We start from the raw sequence: 18,878 nt of genomic DNA, 5'->3' as shown, positions 1-18,878 counted from the left end.
TAAGTAACTTATTTTTCCTATTTAGTAACCGATCAGTCAAAAATAGGAATTATAGGGGAATTACAAACACACAGATTTTAAATGTGGGTAGGTATCTGCAGTGTCGGTATATAGAATTTGGTGGCGCTATCTGGCATCAGGAATGGGAACTATTTCGTTACATATTTGAACATCACAAACACACCGATTTTGAATTTTATATTAACAATGTTGCTTGACTTTCGCCATTTTCTGTTTAGAATTAATCAAGTTGGCTAGAAATAGGTGAATTTTGAATTGACTAAAATAAACGTAATAACAATTTTTTCTCGTATACCCTAATAATGATTTAATGAACATCAGTCCGGTAGATTTTGAGTTAACCAGGAACGAGCGAACAAACAGAGAAATAAGTCTAAAAGATTTACAATTTTATTTATTTGCATAAGGCAAGTATAATTTAAAAAATATATTCTATGACACGTTTTTGTACGTTTGGAATTGTTAATTTGCATATAAAAATTTTAAGATCGGCTGTGTTTAAAATTATCGTTGCAATAATCGATAAGAAGCTTCCGAATGGATGGAGTAACGTCGCGGGTATATGTCAAATAATCAGCTAACAGAGAAATTACACTTTAAAATGAGCCGGTAGTATGGTCGATTGACAAGCGAGGATGGATCTCGTGGCTCTTTAAATCGACGAATTTCGTGCGTTCGGAAACTGCTCATGGCCGATCGCAGATTTAAACTACATTCAAATACGATTCCGCCTCCCGCGCTTTAGCCTCGTGAGCCTTAATTCTCAAGGAGAAGAAGCTGCCCACCCACGGTTACTTTGCTTTTCAAAAGCACGAACGAGACTAGAGCCAAGCCGGAGGGGGAAAGGGGAAATCGTCAATTACATAATGTATTCGAATCGTGATCCATGCAAACGGTCCGATCGAACGTCTCGATCTTGCTGCGTATAGGTACACAAAACGGGATGTGTCGGTGTGCGTGATGGGCGATCCTCGAGGTCACGGTCACCAGGCGTCTCGCGGAGAATGAATTTAATCGCGTCCAAAAATTTCGGCTGTTCCTTCTGTCAAACAATTTGCAGCTGCCTGGACTCCTTTTTCAAATCATTACTTTGCAACGTTTAATCACTAAATCATTCGAAATATAACAAAAAGAAATCAAGGTAGGTACTCTTGTAACTTGTATTAGCGTACGGACACCATTTCTTAATTTTTGCAGAAGTTTAACGTATAAGTTTGAGTCGTTATAAAATATCGAATAATAATAATGAAAGAAATTGATTCGGTTGATTACAGCGATATTTTTAATTTCAGAGTTGGTGATACAGATTAGATATTTTATTAAAATTTACTGGATTTGTAGGCTAACTTTTCGTAACTTTTTCAAAATATTTATCTATACTGTAAAATAATAAGTACACCATTGATATATTGAATGATTCTAATATTAACATAATAATTTGAACAAATATGGAGGATAACCCAAACAAGACTGTTCTAAATTTAATAGTGATCGAGGTCACGATAAATTTCACAGCGTGAATGAATTTCTTCAACTTCGCAAGTATCGATTAATCAAATTAACTTTTCGTTACGAAGACTTCGGTTAATCTTCGATGGTTTGGCATGCGGAGATCGGCGATACTTCTATACTGTAAAATAATAAGTACACCATTTATATATTGAATAATTCTAATATTATCATAATAATTTGAACAAATATTGAGGATAATCCAAACAAGACTGTTCTAAATTTAATAGTGATCGAGGTCACGATAAATTTCACAGCGTGAATGAATTTCTTCAACTTCACAAGCATCGATCGATCAAATTAACTTTCCGTTATGAAGACTTCGGTTAATCTTCGATGGTTTAGCATGCGGAGATCGGCGATACTTCTATACTGTAAAATAATAAGTACACCATTGATATATTGAATGATTCTAATATTAACATAATAATTTGAACAAATATGGAGGATAACCCAAACAAGACTGTTCTAAATTTAATAGTGATCGAGGTCACGATAAATTTCACAGCGTGAATGAATTTCTTCAACTTCGCAAGTATCGATCAATCAAATTAACTTTCCGTTACGAAGACTTCGGTTAATCTTCGATGGTTTAGCATGCGAAGATCGGCGATACTTCCGAAGGACCTTCAAAGAAACTGATCTTCGAAATCAAGGTCGCGCGATATCCATCGAGAAGTAAATTTAGCCGGAGTTGAATATTTGTCTCGCTTCGCCTCTTGAAATTCTAATATCTCTAGTCTTTTAATCCTCCTAGTTCCCCCAGCGAGCACTTCAATAATTCAACGCCGAAAGGTTTCGTGACAAATTACTTGTCCGTTACTTCGCGCGCTAATCGTTCCTCGCGAAGGTCGAAGGTTCGAAATGATCGACACGAAAGAAGCTCCCCGGAGGATCTGCGACTGGAAAAGATTTGTTTTTCCGGTTCCAGGAGCTCGACGCCATTATCGGTTTTTGTCGAGTAACACGGATGCAGGACTGGAATCGACAAGACGTCGGAAAAAAGTAATTGAAAGCGGGGTGAAGTCTGTTTAGAGGCGCGAGACGCTGATCGTCGAGGTCATGGTCACGCGCCAGCTCATGAAAACTAAGAGACGCGATTCGAAATTATTTTCTAGTCATTGAATCGCTTTACCCTAACAAAAATCCTTCCCCTCGCTTCAAGTGTCTTACCATCTCATCTCGTTCGAATTTTCCAATGTCCATGTATTTCCTTCTGTACGGTTATTTTTATTTAAATTTAATTTTTAGTATTTATATTCACGAGGATTACGAGAGCTCGAGCTTCCTCTCGTTCACCAAGAAAATCGGCGTATTTCAATCGAATGGACTTGCATTAGCCACAATCCACGAAAAATGTGAAAGTCAATTTGGACGTTGTACAAACTCAGACCAGTGGCTAGAATAAAATTATTTTCTTGATAGAGACGGGATTCCTGAATTCTTCGAACAATTTTTAATTAGTAATTAATTATAACATACGATCCCATATACAGAGTGTTCGGCCACCCCTGGGAAAAATTCTAACGAGAGATTCTAAAGGCCAAAATAAGACGAAAACCAAGAATACTAATTTGTTAATGGAGGCTTCGTTAAAAAGTTATTAACATTTAAAGTTCCGACCATACTGAATTTTTTTCTCGAAAATGCGCAAGATTTAGGTGGTATGTCTATTGACCAATAATGATTGTAACTGACCTCTACAATTTGACATTTGACAAACGATTTGACATTTTTTAATTTTGTCGAAAAATTTCACACCTTCTAGAATTTTTTTCAAAAAAGTGGGTAGGATTTCGAAGCTATGTCTATTGACCAAAAACGATTGTAATTGACCCCCGTAACCGAAAATAATTTTTCCAAAACGATTTGAAATTTTTGTTTTTTCCGTTGAAAAATTTCACACCTTCTCGAATTTTTTTCTAGAAAGTGGCTAGGATTTCGGGGGTATATCTATTCACCAAAAATTATTGCAATTGACCCCCGCAACCGAAAATAATTTTTTCAGAATTAATTAAAAATTTTTTTTTTCGTCGAAAAGTTTAGGCACCTACCCCCTGTCGATTTTTCTTAAAAATTCCTTTAATTTTTGTTTGACGCCCTACAGAAAAGTTGTCTAATACTTTTCTGTAGGTACCCATGAGCTCTACTTCAGAAAAAAGTTTCATTGAAATATACTCACTATTATAGGAGTTATGGCTGTTTCAAAATTGGACCACTTTTATAGGGTTTTTCTTATTTCGCGGGTTCAAGGACCAACTTTTCGAATATTTTTGCGATTTGTATATATTCTCCTACAAAATACGCCTAGTTTGCTTTTTTAAGCATTAAAATCGTCCAATCCGTTCAGAAGTTATGGTGTTTTAAAGATTCGCATGAAAATTCGGGCAAACATTTCTGGCCAGAAATTATATTTTCGGTAAGGAATTTTTTTCTCGAAACTGAGTAGGATTTCGGGGGTATGTCTGTTGACCAAAAATGCTTACAATTGGCCCATGCAACTAAAAATAATTTTTCCAAGACGATTCGAAAGTCTTTTTTTTCACCCAAAACTTTCAGCACTTACTCGAATTTTTTTCTCGAAAGTGGGTAGGATTTCGGAAGTATGTGTATTCACCAAAAGTGATCGTAATTGACTCCCACAGATAAAAATAATTTTTTAGAGCGATTTGAAACTTTTCAATTTCGCCGAAAAATTCAGGCATCTACCCCTTGTCGATTTTTTTTTAAAATTCGTTTACGATTTTTAGTAATTTTTTTTGACGCTCTATGGGGAAGTTGTCTAATACATTTTTGTCGGTATCCACGAGCTCTACTTCAGAAAAAGGTTTCATTAAAATATATGCACTAGTGTAGGAGTTATGGCCGTTTGAATATTGAACCATTTTTATTGGGTTTTTCTCAGTTTACGGGGTCAAGCAACAATTTTTTAATGTTATTAGAATTCCTACATATTCTTCACCAAAATACACGTTATTTGCATTTTGAAACATCAAAATTCTCCAATCCATTCAGAAGTTATTCGTTAATTATAACATACGACTCCATATATGCTTAACAAGAGGACAAAAATAATTGTAGCTTGGTTGGGATGTTTTACCACAACTCGTCTATTTTTATTTTCTTCGTACATTTAGAAATTTTCCAAATTACAAATCGTTCAAACACACCAAAGGAATAAATATACATGAATTTGAATATTTTAATAATTAATGAGTTTTACTGTGAAGAAATCAAGTAAGTTCTATGTAAAATTCAATATTCTAATAAAGAAACTCGAACGTACTTATTACGCGACCCAATAAATCGACTGCTCGTCGAATCGAACTTTCGTCAATTATAACATACGACCCCATATATGTTTAACAAGAGGACAAAAATAATTGTAGCTTGGTTGAGATATTTCACCTCAACTCGTCTGTTTTTATTTTCTTCGTACATTTAGAAATTTTCCAAATTACAAATCATTCAAACACACTCAAGAAACAAATACCCGCGTATCTGAATTTTTTAATAATGAATGCAATGAATTTTACTGTGAAGAAATCAAGTAAGCTCTATATAAAATTCAATATTCTAATAAAGAAACTCGATCGTACTTATTACGCAACCTAATAAATCGACTGCTCGTCAAATCGAACTTTCGTTAATTATAACATACGACCCCATATATGTTTAACAAGAGGACAAAAATAATTGTAGCTTGGTTGAGATGTTTTACCTCAATTCGTCTATTTTTATTTTCTTCGTACATTGAAAAATTCTCCAAATGAAAAATCATTCAAACACACCAAAGGAATAAATATACATGAATTTGAATATTTTAATAATTAATGAGTTTTACTGTGAAGAAATCAAGTAAGCTCTATATAAAATTCAATATTCTAATAAAAAAACTCGAACGTACTTATTACGCGACCTAATAAATCGACTGTTCGTCGAATCGAACTTTCGTTAATTATAACATACGACCCCATATATGTTTAACAAGAGGACAAAAATAATTGTAGCTTGGTTGGGATGTTTTACTTCAATTCGTCTGTTTTTATTTTCTTCGTACATTTAGAAATTTTCCAAATTACAAATCGTTCAAACACACCAAAGGAATAAATATACATGAATTTGAATATTTTAATAATTAATGAGTTTTACTGTGAAGAAATCAAGTAAGCTCTATGTAAAATTCAATATTCGAATATAGAAACTCGATCGTACTTATTATGCGACCTAATAAATCGACTGCTCGTCGAATCGTACTTTCAGTTGCTAGGAAAGTCAGAGTTGCGCAATATTAACGCACGAAAAGCTTCGGTATCGCTCACGTTGCTATCATCGGAGGGAAAAGTATCTTATTACGCGGTGTCAAGTACACGTGTAACTTCCTTGTAATCTTCTCCCCTTTCCGTGTCAGCAGACCTCAAACGTTCCAGAAATATTATCTGCTAGAGGTGCATTGTCACTAACGGCGATCGGAATTTTGTCACGCGTATCAGAATTTTCGGATAGTCGACCATAATAGTAATACGATCGTCGATTTTTGCGAAACGCATTTCGGGGGGCCATGCATGTTCCCGCGAATATTATTTTCCAAATTAATAAACACACGTTTAGTCGCCTGAATTAGTTATTACTAAATAATAATTTGCACGTTTAATTCTCCAAAATTTGTATCCGATAGATAAATATAATTATTTTATATAAAATTCTGTGGCGTTTGAACGCAGATCCTCAACCTACCTCTATTACATAAAGATTCTATCAAAGATGCAGACCTAGTCAAGGATGAAACCGTTAATTTTGGAAATTCTCCTTCGAAAGACAGTGATTTAACTAATTTTTAAGAACATTATTCTGAGGAACAGTGCATAGAAAGGGTCTATGAACTCCATTAGACTACCAAGAGGGTTCTGTGGAAGAAAAAGATTAAAAACAACTGGAATAAACTACCCAAAGTATCTCGAAATGAACAAGCATACATTCCAACAAGTTTCTATGCAAATTAAGTGATCTTTAGTTCCTTTTAAACGAGTATAAGGCTGCATATCAAAGTTTGGAACTTTGGCGATTGGAATGACACTACTGAAAGGCAATGACCAGTGACTCAACAAACGCTATGTCTATGTCTCGTATTTATTGGAATAAATAGAGATCCTTAACGCGCCACGTATAGGCGGCATGATCTTAATTTTATTAACGCTAGGTTTACGGTACGCGTAAATTTGACGCATTCAGATTCTAAACTTAACGTTATAGGACTCATAAATATTATTTGTTAGCAATTTATGTCGAATTGAACTGATGTAACGATATGGATGTATACTCTAATTAAAAGAAATAATCGTACTTTAAGGTAATCGTCAACGTAGCGAATTCTAATAAAAATATGCGCAACGAGTGTCCGTAAAGCTAGTGTTAAACACGTTGCTCTAATTTTTCCGACAGAAAATCATAACGAGTCTCGTTGTTTTCCTGTAAAGTTCGAGGACAGACGTCACTGGCTCAATTGCATGCTACCACCGGGTATCTAATTTCCACACGGTTTGAGATAGCGACGCGGAGAGAAGAAAAGTGCGCAGGAAGAATCGTCTGAGAAAAAAGGAGGGACGCCTCGAATATGGAGCTGTGGTGCAATTTCCCGTTTCCGTCGACCCTGTGGCGAGTTGTCTACTTGCATCCGCAAGAATGAAATCTCGTATGCGATAATACGGTCGTAATTTATTTTAATTCTGGCCACCTGATATTTTGCATCGTGCCCCGATGAATAAAACAAAAGGACAACCAGAGGGAAACCGTGCAAGATTCATATTTTATTTTTCGTTTCCTTTCCTCCGGTTCTTCTACCGACGCTTCCTCTTGGAACCTTGGCTTGATTATCCCGACACGGTAACACAGAGTCCTTCGACCGAAGAGAAAGGAGACGTGGAATGGGGAAGAATTAAGAGTAAATAGGGTTGAATAATTCCAATACCTAAGCGAACCACTAAAAAATTCTTTAATAAATTAAACAGAAGATGCAAGTTTCTTCGTAACAGAATCGAGATGGAACTGAGATAGAAAAATAAGACGACAGGTGCCTTGAAAAACTGTAGACAAATGATCAAAGGATCGTGCATTTCGAGAGTGAACTTAAAAGTATTAGTAGCTCATAACGATACTTTAAAATTGAATAAATCATTTATAACTCTAACAGAAGCTATTTAATTTAAAGAGTTGTAAGTTTAGCGAAAGAAAATTGATAATAAAGTATCGAATTATGTGCTACGCATTTGTATACTTTTATAGAGGAGACAGAAGTTTAATTTACAAATTACGAAACAATTAAAATAATAAATTATTGATATGAAATGTCTCTAATTTCTATGTCGTATTTAAATTTTGCACATTCGCGATAGATGCTAGATGTCTTTTATAATATTGTTTATTTAACGAGTCCCCTATGTTTTCAAGATTGAACGATATTAAACTGCTTAAAATCTTTATCCAAAATATTATATTTACCCTGCATAACTAATGGTAATTATTGTAATATTTAGCTCGATGCATTGTGCTATGTCATGGAAAAAAATGTACGTATCATTCTGTTAACTTCGTAAGGTCGAGGTTTTTTTTCGCCATTTCAGCAATAATGCCGACCCTCTGGAATTCTCTACTCTCCTATGTTTACTTTCTTTCCTTACCAACGTGTGCGTCGAAGCAGATTTGTTACGAACGTCTGCTTTTCATAAATTTCGTATCTATTACTTTCTAGCGAGTTGTTAACCAAGTTGAATGTTTATTATAAAAACTCGATACAATTTCTGACGGCTTTCATCCCAAAGAAAATAGTGGCCTTTGACATTACGCGACTCAAATATTGCAAAATTATAAGCAAATAATTTATGTCTATAATAGATTTAACTATCACCGATAACAAGTATAATCGTTTGTAATGCATCGAATACGTCAAACGTTCGAAGTACAGTAGAACCTCGATTAATGAATGACAGTTTGATTCATTACATAGCGTCGACGAGTGGAGGGAATGGTCGCTAAGCAACAAGTAAGTTAGGAAACACCACGTACGAGCCATAAGTGGGGATATAGGGTATGGGGCTACTCATTGAATTTAGTTTTGTTTTAATGGTATTTCCTACTTAACGCTCGTTTAACGAAGAGACGAAAGTCACTCATTCTTTAATTAAAACTGTTATTAAATACTGAAATAGTCACTTTTTTTTGTTGGGGGAGGGGGGTTAAAAGTAGTCTTCCAAGCTTGTGACAAATTGGCAAGTTATTGCAATAGATTTGGTTTGTCACTTTACTTTTTAACCGAATTTGTTTGGTAACTTTGCACGATAAATACTGAAAAACGAAATCATTTGTCACCATTATGGCCGACTCATGAACCTGGATGTGTTGCTGGTAAATTATGGACTCAACCGGAACGAAAAAACCCCAAGAGAAAATGTCTTTACGTACAATTGTGTTTGGAATTAAGATGAGTGGCTCGTGTACCCTTTTTCGATGATATGGGAAGCAGATGGGGAGGGCAGATAATTCTGGGTTGTGGCAGCAGGTGTGGTGCAGCCAAGGGGTAGATTTCCTGCTCGAGATCTTCGAAACGTGGTGGCAGAGACGGACCAACCCGAAATGTACTAAAAGCGTCGAGACGCGAGGCAACACTGTCATCATCGGGGTGAAAAGACGAGGGAGGGGAGGCGAAGACGGGTAGCTGCGCAGAAAGATGCGTCTTGGCAAGCAAACGACCGGAGATCGCCTTGAGGGAAAAAGGAGGATGCGGGTCGACTCGCTGAAAGCAACGAATCCGTCGATCTCGATTCGTCGCGACGCCTGCGAATCGGTGCTGAGCTTTTTCCGCTGAATTATGTTGATAGCATTCATTCACGAACATCATCGTCGGTTCAGGCTGAAACCGAGTGGAAAAACAAATGCCATCGGGGGGCACCCAGACGCAACGAAAGCAAAGCGAAGTACCCGAGGAATAGATACGAGACAAGATACCCTATAAACAAAATAACAAAGTCTAGCCCCCTGGCAATCAGGTGTTTCTTATTTCCGAGTTCCAAATGGCGACGAATTCGTCCATGTTTCTTTGGGGGTAGATGCTGTTTAGCTAAAACATTTGTAAAACATTCGATAAATTACTATACAAATTGATAGAGTGGAAGTTTAAATTTACCCCTCGTTTTACGTCGCGTTTAATCGTATTAATTTTAATTTCAATGACCCGTTCCCATTCAGCAATTGTCCAGTTTTTATTATATAGGGCCCAGAAATGGCGTTGATATCATACTTAGGTTACAAAATTATGATCAACCGAAAGATTACAATCAAATTTCGTTTGATTAATTCAAGTTTATATTTCTTCTGTGTATATTTGTATCTTCCCTTAATAATTCTGCAGCCACATTGCTACTCGAAGTTTCATCGGACACGACAAAACGTACGTAATATTTTTTCCTCCAACATTTAATACTAAAGTACAATATTTTTTTTCTTATTCTTTAAACTGTTGATTCACTAGCACTGGATTTTTTCACAAGAGGCGTGATTTTTTTTAAGTGGTTTAACAAAATTAGCTTTATATTTATTTTTATTTTACTTGCTTACCTTTTTGTTCGACTGATTGCGAGCAGCTGAGTATTACGACATATAATAACATTATGAAGAAACGGAACTCTTAGATGTAAATATATTGCTAAAATATTTGGTGTAAATGTCTTTGTTACAAGTCGATGCAGAAGCGATACATTTTTGTATATTACCAGAAATAATAAAAATATTATATACAGGGTGGGGCAGTAACTATTAGCACCTCAGATATCTTGGAAACTATAAGTTTCACAGAAATGTTTGCTAAAGTAAATTGCACAGTACGAAGGGCGCTATTGGGTGGCGATAATAGTTTTTTTGCAGGTGGAGGTACTTCGGACATTTCAAGGTCACATCCATTTTTTTAAATGGATCGGTATGTTTTTGCTTCCGTATCACGATAGAGGATCTTAAAACGAGTTCAACGACCTATTACACAAGGTCATCGAAGGTCATAGAAAGTAGAGAAAGGCGATAATACTTACGGTTTTGGTAGTAAATGAAACATGTTTATAGTAGGTGTTCGAAATGATGACCATCACTGTCAATGCACCGTTGGATTCTTTTTACGATTCATTGACTTGCAAGTCTTACAGCGTCAGAACTTATTGATGCACAGGCTGCAATAATTCGCTGTTGCATATCGTCAGATGTAGTTGCTACTTCTTTGTACACTTTCTCTTTCAGTGTTCCCCACAGAAAGAAATCTAAAGGTGTTATGTCTGGTGAACGAGCTGGCCACGATATTAGATTCGAAATTTTTCATCGAGTTCCCTTCGCGCAATCGATGAATAATGTGCTGGGCATCCATCATGTTGATACCACATGGTTCGTCGTGTCAATAAAGGTAACTCTTCTAGCAAAAGACCCAATGTATCCTTAATAAAATTAGCATAGACGTTGCCATTGAAATTTCCATTGATAAAATAAGGTCCAATAATTTGATCACCTATGATACCGCACCATACATTCGCAGACCATTGTTTTTGATGTTCAACCTGTCGCAGCCAATGTGGATTTTCCGCTGCCCATAAATGCACGTTATGCAAATTAACATTCCCGTGATTTGTGAATGTTGCTTCATCAGTAAATAAGACGGTATTAAAAAAAAGCTCATTGTTTTGAATCTGACGTATAGCCCATCGAGAAAACTCAACGCGATTCATGAAGTCGTTCCCATGCAATTCTTGGTGAAGACTAACGTGATGTGAGGGTGCAAAATGCGAAGTACGCTCCTCCTACTAATGCCAGATTCGCGTTCAATTTGTCGCCAAATAATATGAGAATTTCTAGAGCACACCGATTTCCATTTCTTCGTTAATTACTCGTTTCTGGCGTTCACTTTTACGAACACTTAAACTACCGGTTTGCCTAAGTTTATCATACACATTTTTAAATGTTTGACGCGAAGGCTGAGACCGATGTGGATATCGTTCAGCATACAAGTTTTTCGCACTTACAGAATTTTGTTGGCATTCGTCATAAATAAGAAGCATAAAAACCTGCTCTTCAAACGGATACATAGTGCCGGATTGACCGATTTATCGATACTAATCTTATGATGTTCATCTTACTCTGCAAACTATTAAAGTGTCCTTCAAGCAGTGTTTATTCTCAGTGAAGTAAACGGTAAGCATTACGCATTCCTCTACTGTTGACAATACGTATGTTTCATTTACTACCAAAACCGTAAGTATTATCGCCTTTCTCTACTTTCTATGACCTTCGATGACCTTGTGTAATAGGTCGTTGAACTCGTTTTAAGATCCTCTATCGTGATACGGAAGCAAAAACATACCGATCCATTTAAAAAAATGGATGTGACCTTCAAATGTTCGAAGTACCTTCACCTGCAAAAAAACTATTATCGCCACCCAATAGCGCCCTTCGTACTGTGCAATTTACTTTAGCAAACATTTCTGTGATACTTATAGTTTCCAAGATATCTGAGGTGCTAATAGTTACTGCCCCACCCTGTATATTTACGATAAAAAAACACACCCTGTCTTTCGCAGTTAAAGGGCTAAAAATCACAGGAACTCGAAAATATCCACCTGAATGAAATTAAAAGAACGAAATCGAAATTTGCCGCAAAGTATAAAGTGTCATATCGTTCTGCAAATATCGATCAAACGAAATCTGCGCAACGCACCCCGCCATTACGAGCATCTTGTGTTTTCAGCTGGCGGCCGTGGCGAAATATATTTTTCCTGAAATTTTAATAAACCGAAGAGTCGCAGAAAGTTTAATTCCAATATCGTGTAATTATTGTTGGGAGATAGCTAGTTTTTGTTAAAATGGAGAAGGACTGTAATTTTCAATCCAACTTCATCGAGGAGAAACTTTCGTCGGAGACCAAGCTCGATGTTTTCGTTAGCAATGTCTCCTTATCTGAAACACAGGTAAGTAAATTGCTTAGAATCTGTCGTTATAGTCAGTTTTTTAATAAGTCGTCACTTTTTCGGAGAAAAAGTTAAGAAATAAGATCAATACTTCACGAATTATGTATGGAATTTAACCCTATTGTTAACACGAAAGAAAATTCTGTTTCCTTCGTATAACGAAAATATTAAGAATTTGTACTATGGTTATTATAGTCCAGTAGAAATCGAATAGTTTCGTACGAAGTATTTTTTATTTTGTCGTTAAGAAATTTAACATTTCACAATCTTAAATATGCGTTTTGCACGAAATTATCGAAACAAAGAAGAGTCAGGAATAAATTATTCTTTCTAAACGATTTCGAATAATTTCGATCGATCATTAAACCCAAAGAAACGTATTTTACTAAAAAAAAGACACGAAATTATTAAACGATTCGGAAAACTTTATCTTTGTCTTTATTTTTAAAGGCGCTTAAGGAATCGTCGGTGGACCTTGATGTACTGGCGTCCCTGTCGATGGAGATTTTCACAAGGATGGAAACAGAGTTGCAAAAGAAAGAGTACTCGTTCGACGACCGAGTGTCGAACAGTAAATCAATATCAAAATCGATACCGGAAGTCGACAACGTAGACAACCCTAACTCGTTGTCCTACTCGGACTACGACACGATGTTCGACGTTACTTGCGAAAATCTGTCCTACTATAATTCGACAACGGCGGAGAAAGACAGCGACAGCGATTCGGACAACACGTTGATCTTCGACGATGCGGAGGATGGAGAAACTTCGGTCCAAGACGAAAACGCAACACAGAGCTGTTGTAACAATTCGTGCTACGAACAAAGTATCGAACAAACCTGTGAAGACTTGGATTCCTTGGACCAAGCGACGAACGACGCTTCGATCGTCTCGAAACTTTCCACAATCGAGATAATAAGCGTCGACCCTGACAACACGGCCAAGAATCAAGATGACAATGCGATGGCAAACGATCGTTGCTCGAAAGATGGCGAAGAAGAGCAACCGTTGCCAAACTTCGACCATGAAATGGAAAATCTGATTTATTCCTCGCCCAATGCGAGCATCTCCAACTACATCAAATTCAGGGAGACTATTAAAGAGCCAGAGTTGGAAGCAATTTTGAATCGGTCGGACGTATTAAAGCTTTCCATCGAAAAAGTGTGCGAGACCGAGCAAACGTCATCAGACAATTACGCGAGTGATTGCAACGCAACGGAAAACGAGGACGAAGATAACTGTGTAGCAAAGTCGAAGGTAACGTCTCCGGAAAATTACCTGGAGAAGTTAGCAGAGATTACAGAATCGAACTGCCCCAAATCGGAAGAAGAGATTCGCGAAACGTTGAAGATGATCGCCGAAGGGAAGGCGAAAATAGAGGACAGGAAGAACGAAGCGCTGAAGAATCTCTCGATGGAGTTCAACGAGGTGGAAAGGCTCGTTGCGGAACAAAGAGTTTTCGAGGAAAGCTCGTCGCCTGGCGTGAAATCCATCAACGGGGATAACGAATCCGACGAAAGCATGGACGAAACGAACGCAGAAACAGATAATTTCGAAATGCCTCTGACGAAGGACGAGGTAGCTGAGAGTTTCAAGATCAAAACTATGCGAAAGGATGTTATAGACGAGGAACAGTGTCGCGCAGAGTTGTTGTTAGAATGTTTGCAAGTCATCCCGAAGACGGACAAAACCGAGGAGCCTGTTCGAAACGAAGTAGCAGTCGATCCTGAAATGAACGTCGAAGAAGAGAAAAGCAAGGTTGCTCGTATTTTCGCGACAATTTCATCGGAAATAGCCAAAGAGAATCTGGAATCTGACGAACCGGAAAAAACTGATTCTTCGAAACCGACGGAACCGGTGATCAGCAGCATCGTCGAGGACATTATCGCTGATACCGAAGACTCCTTGTTTTGGAAGACGTGGAAGGAACCGGAGAGAACGTACATCAAAGGAAAAGTTTACGATTTTGACAAGAAGAAACACGGCGTGAGGTAGAATTAAAAGCCCATTGACGCGTAGCAACGACTATCTGACAACATTTTCACGATGTAACAACTTTATGTTTGGTAAAGTAAATGCTGTCTGATTCTAGGATGACGGAGAACTTGATCAAGAACCATTGCAAATTGGAAAAGCTTTATCAGACACCGTATCTGAACAACGTGCTGTATCTTCACTGCAAAGGTTAACCTCAAAAATAAGGATTTCTTGCTCTAAGAAGCAGACCACCTAAAAAGGCCATTAAAAAGTCTTTTAGGTATTTAGTATACAGGGTGGGGCAGTAACTATTAGCACCTCAGATATCTTGGAAACTATAAGTTTCACAGAAATGTTTGCTAAAGTAAATTGCACAGTACGAAGGGCGCTATTGGGTGGCGATAATAGTTTTTTTGCAGGTGGAGGTACTTCGGACATTTCAAGGTCACATCCATTTTTTTAAATGGATCGGTATGTTATTGCTTCCGTATCACGATAGAGGATCTTAAAACGAGTTCAACGACCTATTACACAAGGTCATCGAAGGTCATAGAAAGTAGAGAAAGGCGATAATACTTACGGTTTTGGTAGTAAATGAAGCATACGTATTGTCAACAGTAGAGGAATGCGTAATGCTTACCGTTTACTTCACTGAGAATAAACACTGCTTGAAGGACACTTTAATAGTTTGCAGAGTAAGATAAACATCATAAGATTAGTATCGATAAATCGGTCAATCCGGCACGATGTATCCGTTTCAAGAGCAGCTTGATATGCTTCTTATTTATGGCGAATGCCAACAAAATTCTGTAAGGGCTACAAACTTGTATGCTGAACGATATCCACATCGGTCTCAGCCTTCGCGTCAAACATTTAAAAATGTGTATGATAAACTTAGGCAAACCGGTAGTTTAAGTGTTCGTAAAAGTGAACGCCAGAAACGAGTAATTAACGAAGAAATGGAAATCGGTGTGCTCTAGAAATTCTCATATTAGTTGGCGACAAATTGAACGCGAATCTGGCATTAGTAGGAGAAGCGTACTTCGCATTTTGCACCGTCACATCACGTTAGTCTTCACCAAGAATTGCATGGGAACGACTTCATGAATCGCGTTGAGTTTTCTCGATGGGCTATACGTCAGATTCAAAACAATGTCTTATTTACTGATGAAGCAACATTCACAAATCACGGGAATGTTAATTTGCATAATGTGCATTTATGGGCAGCGGAAAATCCACATTGGCTGCGACAGGTTGAACATCAAAAACAATGGTCTGTGAATGTATGGTGCGGTATCATAGGTGATCAAATTATTGGACCTTATTTTATCAATGGAAATTTCAATGGCAACGTCTATGCTAATTTTATTAAGGATACATTGGGTCTTTTGCTAGAAGAGTTACCTTTATTTACACGACAAACCATGTGGTATCAACATGATGGATGCCCAGCACATTATTCATCGATTGCGCCAAGGGAACTCGATGAAAAATTTCGAATCCAATATCGTGGGCAGCTCGTTCACCAGACATAACACCTTTAGATTTCTTTCTGTGGGGAACACTGAAAGAGAAAGTGTACAAAGAAGTACCAACTACATCTGACGATATGCAACAGCGAATTATTGCAGCCTGTGCATCAATAAGTTCTGACGCTGTAAGACTTGCAAGTCAATCAATCGTAAAAAGAATCCAACGGTGCATTGACAGTGATGGTCATCATTTCGAACACCTACTATAAACATGTTTCATTTACTACCAAAACCGTAAGTATTATCGCCTTTCTCTACTTTCTATGACCTTCGATGACCTTGTGTAATAGGTCGTTGAACTCGTTTTAAGATCCTCTATCGTTATACGGAAGCAAAAACATACCGATCCATTTAAAAAAATGGATGTGACCTTCAAATGTTCGAAGTACCTCCACCTGCAAAAAAACTATTATCGCCACCCAATAGCGCCCTTCGTACTGTGCAATTTACTTTAGCAAACATTTCTGTGAAACTTATAGTTTCCAAGATATCTGAGGTGCTAATAGTTACTGCCCCACCCTGTATAGTGTACACGCGTCTAGAATTTTGAAAAGACATAGGGCAATACGTCGTTTTTTATTTTGATTAATTCGATAGCTGATAATTCTCGGAAAGATGTGATCGTAATCTTTCGGTTGGTCATAATTTTGTAGCCTATAAGTTTGCGAGTATGACATCGACGCCATTTTGGAGCCCCATTGAAAACATCGACGAAGTACACTCGATTCTCAAACTGTTAAATAGTCACGTGTCTGGTAGATGGAACGTGGGTTAAAAAAAAGATGCGTGTTGCAGGTTTCTCCTTCATCGAGAACCTCGAGAAGTATACGGGTTTGTCGTGTCTATGGCTGCAGAACAACGGGATCCGTGAGATCGCCAATTTGGAGAATCAGAGCAACCTGCGATGCTTGTACCTTCATAACAACCTGATCGGCAAAATCGAGAATCTCGAGCACCTGACCAAGCTCGATACTCTGAACCTCTCGCACAACACTATACGGCGAATCGAGAATCTTGGTGATTCGAGTCGACGGTGTGTATCTTCGGTGACCTTGACCTTGACGTGCCTTTGCTTTCAGATAGCCTGAAGTTCCTGAATACTCTAAACCTGTCGCACAACTACCTACAAGAAACCGCTGACATTGAGCATCTCCGATTGCTGGACAGTCTCTCGATACTGGATATTTCTCACAACAGGATAGACACCGACGAAGTCGTTAATGTGAGTCCGTTATGTTTCCTTAATCGTATGCCTCTGGCGTCTCTTCGACGGCTACCTCGGGTGCTCGGGACGCGAGTGATGTAATTTAAAACTTTTACGAAAGCGGTCGTTACATTTTATAACGAGACGCGTCACGCATTTAGCGCTCGAACCGCCTCTTAACTACGAGCTTCTAATATTATTCAATTGATCGTTAAACGTGGAAATTTTACGAATAATTGTTTTACCAAAGATTTACCGGAGGCCTTGGTGTAAATGTTAGAAAATAAGGGAACTTCATTTTGGAAATAATCATCGTGACAATTCCTAAATTCATTCACATTTTCAGCGACGTCGACGATTTAAGTCTATCGTTCCTTTCATATTTTGTTTATATTATATTGAAATCTGGCCAGAAAAAATGAGGTTAACCCTTATGTCAATAGCCAGATACCAGGGTACCCTTTTCCATATTTCGTTTAAAAAATTTCAATGTTCTTGACAATTCTAATTTCTCTTATTATCAGTATCATATCCAAACTAGGTTGACCCTCGACTGGTTCGGATAAATGGAGTTCTATTGTAGTTTTAAACGCTTGAATTTAACGTGTACATTTGTTAAAATTTGCAAATATGTTTTTTTGTGTTTATCGAACGCAGTGTTAAATAAATAAAATTATAGGTCATGGGAGATATGAAAGGATTGTGCGTGTTGTCTTTGATGGGAAACCCAGTTCTAAGGAGAATACAGCTGTATCGAAAGACAATGATCCTGAAATGCAAGAACCTAAAATATTTGGACGACAGACCAGTGTTCCCGCGGGATCGTGCTTGCGCAGAAGCTTGGTAAATCATAGTTCATTTTGACAATCGACAAGTGTGGATATTTCCCTTATCGAATCATGCTCTAAACCAGGGGTGCACAACTTAAATATCGACTGTATTAATAATTAAGCAGGATGCAGTTTCTAGAATTTGAATATTAAACAAAAATATCCCCATCTCTGTTTAGAATTATTCAGTGATATGTATAAAAGAATATTGTATTTCTATAGTAGATTTACTTTTAATATCAATAGACGAATATTTCTGTTTTTTTTTTTAAATTGCCTGTATTCGAAGTAAATTTGTTTTTTCTTTTCATTCATATTTAAGGGTAAATTATCTACAACGCATGAAATAGTTGTAGGAATTACTCTAAAAACTGGCGAATTACATTTCTAGGGCCGTTTTACGTAAACATGAAATTTTTGTGACTGTTTTATATAAATATGGAATAACTCGTTTTTTAAATACGAGTGGCATCCATTTGTCTAATTGTGAACAGTAGTTATGCAGTGGAAGTTTCTAATAAAGTATTAACTTAATAGTTTCTGTTGTCAAAAGTCTGTTCCTAAGATAGTTGTTAATATAAACAATTTCATAAATTTGATGGGTGATCTGGTGATCCAACTTTTGTCACGGCAGATTTAACGGAGTTATTTTTTTTATTGAAAACAGGTCGTCGGCCATATTAAATCAATGCGGCGCGCCGTATGTTGTGCATCTCTGCTTTAAACAGCGTTAACACCCTTCGATTTCTAAGAAACCACGAACAACTTGAACGTCGAAAAATTTACATATTGCCTTAGCTGAAACGTGAAA

General features: G+C 37.2%; 1 protein-coding gene across 1 annotated transcript; it reads left to right on the top strand.

Annotated features, from left to right (window-relative positions):
- Positions 1-12,419: 12,419 nt before the first annotated feature.
- LOC143344617 (uncharacterized) lies at positions 12,420-18,101 on the top strand. Its single transcript, XM_076770829.1, has 7 exons — positions 12,420-12,528; positions 12,661-12,668; positions 12,975-14,515; positions 14,617-14,708; positions 16,829-17,050; positions 17,113-17,280; positions 17,917-18,101. The coding sequence occupies exons 1-7, from the start codon at positions 12,420-12,422 to the stop codon at positions 18,099-18,101; spliced, it is 2,325 nt and encodes a 774-aa protein (XP_076626944.1).
- The last annotated feature ends 777 nt before the right edge of the window (positions 18,102-18,878 follow it).

The sequence above is a fragment of the Colletes latitarsis genome, chromosome 8 (genome assembly GCF_051014445.1).
Source record: "Colletes latitarsis isolate SP2378_abdomen chromosome 8, iyColLati1, whole genome shotgun sequence".
Lineage (NCBI taxonomy): Eukaryota > Metazoa > Arthropoda > Insecta > Hymenoptera > Colletidae > Colletes > Colletes latitarsis.
Note: the sequence above shows the minus strand (reverse complement) of the source record. Positions and strands in the feature narration are given on the sequence as shown.

Bases quoted from the DNA above. Each gene is read 5' to 3' on its own strand.
- LOC143344617 (XM_076770829.1), top strand. From the start codon at position 12,420: ATGGAGAAGGACTGTAATTTTCAATCCAACTTCATCGAGGAGAAACTT. The intron at 17,051-17,112 runs GTGATTCGAGTC...CTTTGCTTTCAG, and splicing joins ACGGCGAATCGAGAATCTTG to ATAGCCTGAAGTTCCTGAAT. The intron at 17,281-17,916 runs GTATGCCTCTGG...ATAAAATTATAG, and splicing joins TCCGTTATGTTTCCTTAATC to GTCATGGGAGATATGAAAGG.